At 42.0% G+C, this 7727-nt stretch overlaps 1 protein-coding gene across 1 annotated transcript in view; it reads left to right on the top strand.

Moving 5' to 3' along the window:
• Positions 1–2553: 2553 nt before the first annotated feature.
• The window catches only part of TAFA4 (TAFA chemokine like family member 4), a 40624-nt gene continuing 35450 nt past the window's right edge, over positions 2554–7727 (top strand). Inside the window, 3 exon segments of the mRNA XM_058813085.1 lie at positions 2554–2573; positions 2575–2628; positions 5610–5725. Coding sequence (XP_058669068.1) covers positions 2554–2573; positions 2575–2628; positions 5610–5725 — 190 coding nt within the window.

Genomic DNA, 7727 nt, shown 5'->3' with positions numbered 1-7727 from the left:
TTAAAGTGTTATCTTATTCCATCTGTCAAAGGAATTATACAGTGCCTATACAGTTTTCAAATAACTTTAGACCTTTATTGTTTCTGTTCTTGAAACTCTTCCGTGGCACGGGGAAATGCTGTTTATACCCATTTTACTCAAGTGCAGAGGCACAGGGAGCAGATTGTGCAGCAGCCCTGACCATTGCAATTCTCTCCAGATCCCAGATCCCACAATCTTCATCCCCTAAATACTGACCCAGGGGAGGAGTGTAGCCTCTGGGGAGCCCCTGTGCAAAGCAGGAGTTGCTCATGGGCAGTCCATGCATAAATGCTGAAAAATTCAGCCCTTCTTCTCTCCAATTCCCTCTTCCTTCTTTTCTGTATCTTTGCTGGAGATGGAGGTGGGTTCAGCTGCTCACTGGGCAGAGCTCACTGTAAAAAAACAAACAAACAGCTCTGTTTTCCAAAGTAATGTGTCACCCTGAGACAAGACAGGGCCAGCAGCTAAACCCACTGTTCACACAACACACACAAAGCATGTTTCTGCCATCAAAAGCCTGGAATTCCTTTTACAGCTCTTAACCAGGTGAGCCTCTTGTTTCTGTTCTGATCTGTCTCCTTTATTGACATAAACCAGCTGAAGCTGGTTTCAGGAGTTTGCATTAATTCCCCCTTATACAACTCTATTTTTTAAAGAAATATCAGTGCCTGGAAGGCATCAGAAAGCCTGGAGATATGCAGGTGGAGGTATCATCTGTCACTTTCAGTGCATCCACTTAATTAGGATGAGCTGGACTAATCAATACTCCCTTGCCTTTTACCAGTGTTTAACATGTGTTTACAGAGCAGGTTCCACTGATGTTTGTATTTACCTGTAGCTGCATCTGCACAGGGTTTTATTTTCCTCTCTAATAAAAATTATGGAACAGATAAGCATTAAAACCCAAGTTAGTGTACTGCAGTATTGATTTCTTCAAGAGCACTGTAAGAGTGTATTTATCTACCTGTCCTATTATGAAATGGGTAAAAATGTACCACATAACCATTTCAGTCAGTCAGTGCTGAAAATCCTGTTTGTTTGCTTCTTTCAATAGGCCTTTTGAGGCACACTCTTGTTTTATTTTTATTTTTTATTTTATGTGTATTTGTGGAAGAAAGGATGAATGCAGGATGGTAGTGCTTTTTCTTAAGACAACTCTTTGCCTACATTTTGTTTTGATATCCACTGCTGATTTGATAGAACTGCTGGTTTTGGCTCAGCCTGGAACTCCACATTGGAAAGCAAAGAGAGCAAAATGTGATTAATTATAGATTGCTGGCCTGGCACCTCTTTAATTCCAGCAATTACTCTATTTTCTCATGGCATTCTAAACAAATAAGAGTTGTTAGGGCCAGGTTGGATGGGGCTTTGAGCAGCCTGGTCCAGTGGAAGGTGTCCTTGCCATGGTTTGGAACAAGATGAGCTTTAAGGTCCCTTCCAACCTGTGATTGGAAGGTTCTGTGATTCCATGAGTGTGTTGAGCAGGGGCTTTCCTGTCTTGAGCTCTGAAAGGAGCTTTTATGTGCTTTTATGACCCCAGACAGCTCTGCTCTCCAGTGTGGTGCTGTAATTTTGTGTTTCTTAAAAGCAAATTTCTAATTGATTAAAGGATGAGTGAAATGGAAAGAATGGTGGGTAAGATAAGAAAAGGTTGGGATTGCTGTCTAGGTGAAGACCACATTATTACCACTCTCACAAATTGCTCTGTGTCATATTTTCAGTAGCAGAAGGTCAAGTTGTGCCCAGGAATGGAAGTGAGAGAACAAATATAAACAGCAAAAGCAAAGAGGCCTGAGTGTCTATAAAATGGAGTGTTTGAGCTCCTCATTCTGCAGAACATGTGTCAGAGCTGCTGTGAAAGTGCTTCCACGTGGAGGTTTCAAAGTGTAACTCCTGGATTACAGCATCAGCTGTAACCTGTGTGTTTCTCATGGAGAGGCTGAGAAAACTAAGGTTAAAAAAAAAAAAAAAAGTTCAGTCACCTGGGAAAGATTTGGATGACCAAAATCTGAATGGTACACTGATTTTAGAGCTTGCCAGGAGAGGCAGCAGGGTCAGAGGGTGCAATAATGCACAATTCCAGACACTCCCCTGGGGGTGTGACCCTCTCTGCTGAGGCAGGCACAGGGCCTGGGCCAAATCTTTATGAAGACAGTGACAGATTTTCCCCACTATTTTTAATAATCTCTGCTTCAAACTCTGGGGTGTTGGGTGGAGAGACCCCAGAGAGCTGCTCACATTCTGTTTGCAACCCCATGTACAGCAAACTCTGCCTTTGGTTAATGTAGTGACACCCCAGAGCTGCCTCACCACAGCTTCTCTGTGCTCTCAGAAAGAAAAGAGAAGTAAACCTGCTGCCTTTTGCCCCGGATTGCACTGTAGATGGCACTGTGAAACTAAGATTTTGGTAACAAAGATGTGTTTTACAGCACCTTTGCAGACGTTAATTGCAGTGTAATGTGGCTTTCTTTCTAGGTCCCCGAAGTGAAGGAAAAAATTCTGAGATGCAGAAAGGCTTATTTGCTGCTGCAAATGGGAATCTGGAATAACTATGTACACTGAAATAATTGTGTTTGACTGGAACAAAATTCTTGCAAAGTCCCCAAGGTAAGAGCACTTTTTATCTTTCAAATGACACTGAAGATTCTCTGTTCTGGTTAGCAACAATATCCACTTGAATCCAATAGAGAATGAAGGCTTGACATTTCTGAAAGCAGCAGCCCACTGACGCTGAAGGGCTCAGCACCCCTTGCTGCATCTGTCTGCCAAATTTCATTTTTTCCCTGCCTTTTCAAAGATCCTCTTGTATTTCTTTACATTAGCAGGCTGAAAACTTGTGTCCTGCCTACCTGCAAGGCAGACTAAAGCCTGCAGATGTGTCCTTTGGATGGCACTGGATGCTTTCAGCAGCCTTTCAGTTTGGATAGGAGCGAGTGGATGCTTTGTGGTGATACACTTCTTCCTGGAATTGAATGTTCTCACTCAGGGCTGAGGTTACCCTGTTAACCTGATGAGCCCTGGTTTCACATTCCTTGTTTAGTGTCTCAAAAGAGTCAAACTCAGCTGGGGAAAACTTTTGGAAATAGGTCAGTACAATTCTATTTCCACTGAGACCGGTTTCGCTGCTGCACTGGGAGTGGTGGGAACACCTGGGTCCAATAAAGTGCTGGAACAGCAACTGTTGAGCATATGATGCATGATTTGGGACCTGTCCATCATCACACCTGCCCCTTCCATCACCTCCCACCAGAAATGGCACGTTCAGAATGCCTGAGCAGTGTTTAAGGGGTGTTTAATTCCACGGGAAAGCTGGAGGAAGGTTTGTATCTTCACGGTGACACATCAGAGTGACACCAGAACTTGGATCAGATCTGAGTATTTGCATTTAGAGCAACAGAAGGATGGGGTTGGAAGCTGAGCAGATGATGACATCCTGTTCATGAGCTGTAACCTGTGTGTTTTGAAAACTAAGGTTAAATTCAGCTCTCTCTCTCTCAAAAAAAAAAAAAAAAAAAAAAAAAAAAGAGTTCAGTCACCTGGGAAAGATTTGGATGACCAAAATCTGAAATGGTACAGTGATTTTAGAACTTACCAGGCAGTTTTCCTAGGCTAATACTGGACCAAGAGCAGTAGTGACATTTATGCTGGTTTCACAGTGACTCAATCCCATTAGCTGCAGTGACATTATGGGTTCAGCTGCATGCAAGAGGTGAATTTGGTTCAGCTGCTCTGAATTAGCCTGGGAGTGCTCCAGGAGAGGGCACTTACAGGGTGGGTGAGGAGCAGTGGTGTCTTTATCTGCTGGGCTTGATTCATGCTCGCAGAAGTCTCCTACAAACAGCTGTAAAAGGCCAGCAGGGTGTTTGTTCCTGCATTCAGCATGGAAATATACTGGGCTCAAAACAGAGCATCTTCTCAAAGCCAGAAAAGGTACCCTCTTGCCAAATCCATGCTTAAAGTGTGGCTTCTTTACATATAATTTTCATTCTCTGAAATCTGCAGACATGGTGAGCTGGTTTATTTGCAATATTTATGTATTTTTTTTTTAAATTGTAGGCTGGAGGTGCTGGAGTTTGCACCAATGTATTTTTTTCTACAGCGTAAACCAGAATTTGTTGTTAAAATCTATTTACATGCAGCAGGCTTCTGGTCTCTTAACTTTTGATATTAATAAGTGCATTTTTTATTTGTTTGGGCTTTATCAACATTTGCAATTAGAGAAAAATATTGTTCTGCAAAGCTTGAAAAGGGAAATTGTGTGAGCAATTTTAAGAGAGAAAACAAGGCCTCTGTTTTGGTTTCATTGGTAGATGTTCATCAAATTTAAACAAGATCCAAGTGTGTCACCTGGCTGTGATGGTAGATCTGTCTAAGGCATGTGTTGCTTGGGATTTCCTTTTTAAATTTGTCTCTTTAGCACTTGAATATTGGATTAGCTGAATAGTCTTAGGTATTTTCAAGAAATACAGATAATTTTGTTGTAGAAAAGACTCAGAACTGGAATCTGCAGAGGAAAAGCAGTTCCCAAAGGACTTTTTGGTGCAAATAAATTCGTGATAGGCTTGCCCAAATCCCAGCATGCTGATTAGCTGCAGACAGACGTCACTGCCATGAAAACAGTATTTGCTTCAATTTATGCAAATCTATAAATTGCCTTTAATTAATTTGATGTATTCCTGCTTGCAGAATTTGCTGAAATTGTGGAACACAGTATCTAAGGGTTCAAGTACATAACGCCCATTTATGTATCATGCAAGCAATAAATCATCACAACTCAGTTAAAAAAGATTATTAGATTCCCTTTCTGTATGATGAATGGCATAACATAAGCTATTGAGGGATTTAATTCTAGATATTTGCAGAAAAATGGTGGAGGATTTGGGATCTTAGTTCTAAGAATAACAGGAATAAGAGTAACAACACCTTCTATAGAGCAAATATTTTCTGAAATGCAGTTTCCAACACAGAGAAGTGAGTCCTTGCATGTTTGACTGAGGTGCTGCTTCATGAGTGTTTTACCCTCAGTAAATATTTGGGTGATCTCCAGGAAATCTCCCAAATATTGTGTGGTGGGGAGACCCAGCCCAGAACTGTGCAAGGCTACAGTAAATTTTACGTTATATTACAGTAAATTATTATATGATATATTTATTTAGTTAATATTTCTTGAGAAGTGTTAAGTAAAAATGACTTTTTTTCTGTCATTGGGGGAGGTGCAGTTCAAAAATAGTAGCACAACTCATAAATGTGTGTGTTTAACTTTGAATCTGGCTGGATCTTGATAAAAGAAAAAAGAACCCATCCCTTATCTCAGATTCATACAACTGCATGGCACTCATAATGTGTTATTATAAACATGTGTTTGTGGGTAATGTGATGTGTGATAGACATTGCTTGTAATTATAAAATGTCCTTAACAAAGAATCGATCCCAACCAAGTAATGAATATGATTTTGTGAGCGTTGCCTTGCAATAACCCACATCAGTTATTCTTCAGCATCCCTTCAGCTTTTCCTCCCCGCATCGTTTTTATGTTATTCCCTACTTGCATTGTTCTTTCACTCAACTGCTTCCTTTTCTGCCTCCAGGATGAGATTCTGTGCCAAATCAATGCTTCTGTCTGACTGGCTCTTTCTGCTCTATGTGTTAATGGTCTGCTGTAAATTGTTGTCCGCCTCTAGTCACCATCCCCGGGGGCACACAGGTAGGAGCTTTTAAACTCATTATGTGCTACTGAGACCAATTAATACCACTTGCAGCATGTTAGAGCCCACTTTCTAGCAATGGATAATTGATGAGGCTGTTGACAGCATGTTATAATCAGTGCAATAGGTTAAAAATACACCACCAACAAGGAAGAAAAAAAAAAAGAGTTATTGTAAATGTTCATGGCTTTTCTCTAGTTATTTATGTACTGAAGCTCGCCAGGAGGTTTTTGGAGTGACTTCATGACTGCTAGGTCTTTGGCATTTGTTTGTGTCATTTTGCTCTATCCTTATCCAAAAACATTCTGAAATGTATCTTTATCTTCACCCTCTTAATCCTGTTGTTATCAACTGACTTTACAGCAGTGGTGGGCAATAAATCGAAGCCCTCAGACTCATGTTAGCCAGTTCTCCCACTGACTGACACAAATTCTGACCTGTGCTTAGATCAGCCTCTGATACTCTCCTCCTTTTCCTAACTGGCATAATGAGGAAAACAAAGATCTTGCTTTTAAGGGATGCACTATTGTAGTAGGGAAATACCTACCAGGCATTAATAATATGATGTGTTATCATATTATTAATGCCAGAAAAAGCTCAGAATGAGCTGGATTGGCTTCCAGCCTGGATTTTTGTGGCAACATCTCTGGTAGGATCATGCAGACATCAGCTTGAGAGCAGAAAGAGATGGAGATGTAGCAGTGAAGGTATCTGTGCAAGTCCTGAATAAAATGGGATAGCTGTGCTAAGACTCTGCTACCTTTGATCCCACTAGAGAGAGGTAAGGTAGCAAAATACCCCGTGTCAGAGCTGCTTTTCAGGAGAGATCAAAAGTCTGGCTACAAACCCCACAATGGGTTTGTTCTCAGCACCATAGACAGCTTCATGGCTTGGGGATTTCTGCAAGTCTTCCTCTCTGTGATGTGCCCCTAAATCAGGTGTTACTCCTCAAATCCATATGCAATGTTCTTAGCTCTGAGCCAGACTCCTGTGGGTCCAGGTCTAATGTTAGCATCCACTCCCCTCAGGGCTGGGAGGTGAGGATGCATTTGGTAAAGGCTCCATCCTCCAGGAGAGACAAACTATTGATCTCTTTCCTGGCTGCTTCAGTGGCTGTCTGGGCAGGAGCTGAAGGCTCCTCCTGTGCTCACCAAAATACCTCCAGAACTGGCAGGCAGGACTGACTGACCTGCACGTAGCTGCTGCGTCTCTGAGAGCTACAAAACCTCCTACTTGCCTTCCCCCATCACCAGCTCTGCTTTCCCTGGCTGTGCAGCACTCTGGTTGCTGCAAAACACAGCCACAGTTTATGGAAAGTAACTGCATTGGGAGGCAAAAGCCTGAGGAGTGACTCCAGAGAATGCAGAGGTGGAGGATGACCCACGTTGCTGCTTTGCTCTGGGAATTAGTTGTGTCCCTTCCATGAGGAAGGGAGGTCTGTGCACAGTCACAAGTTGATAGCAAAACATTTCAGAGCTGACTCTGCAGACAAACCTGGAGAGGAGCCTTCTGCAGATTTTGTCATTTGGGGAGTGGTCATGTCAGAAGAAATGTTGTTTTTGTCCTTTCAAGATGCACTTTGCCTGTATACCTAAGGGAAATACCTGTAATAAGGCAGCAGTGATATTGTATTGTGGGCTTGTATGATGAACACAGTGTATTATGTGAATCATGACAATATTTTTTACATGAAATTTCGGACTACTTGACAGCATACCTTAAATTGACACCAGGAATTCCTTCTTCCCTGTCAAAGAGGTACCACGAACACAGTCAAGTTACTTGACTTTAATCATGTTTGTGTGCTGTGATTTCTCTGGTGAGCTAAAAGAAGGTTCTGCTCCTCATCAATAGCTTGGTCCAGCTGTGGAGCTGTTTTTTCAGATGGACCCCCTTGAAGCTGGAGCCTTCATGCACCTTTTTTAGATCATGGTATCCTGTTCTTCCCCAAGTGTGAGTTTCCCTCTTTGCACACTGAAGTGACCCCCATCCCTCTTTGAT

This window comes from Ammospiza caudacuta, chromosome 12 (genome assembly GCF_027887145.1).
Source record: "Ammospiza caudacuta isolate bAmmCau1 chromosome 12, bAmmCau1.pri, whole genome shotgun sequence".
Classification (NCBI taxonomy): domain Eukaryota; kingdom Metazoa; phylum Chordata; class Aves; order Passeriformes; family Passerellidae; genus Ammospiza; species Ammospiza caudacuta.
Note: the sequence above shows the minus strand (reverse complement) of the source record. Positions and strands in the feature narration are given on the sequence as shown.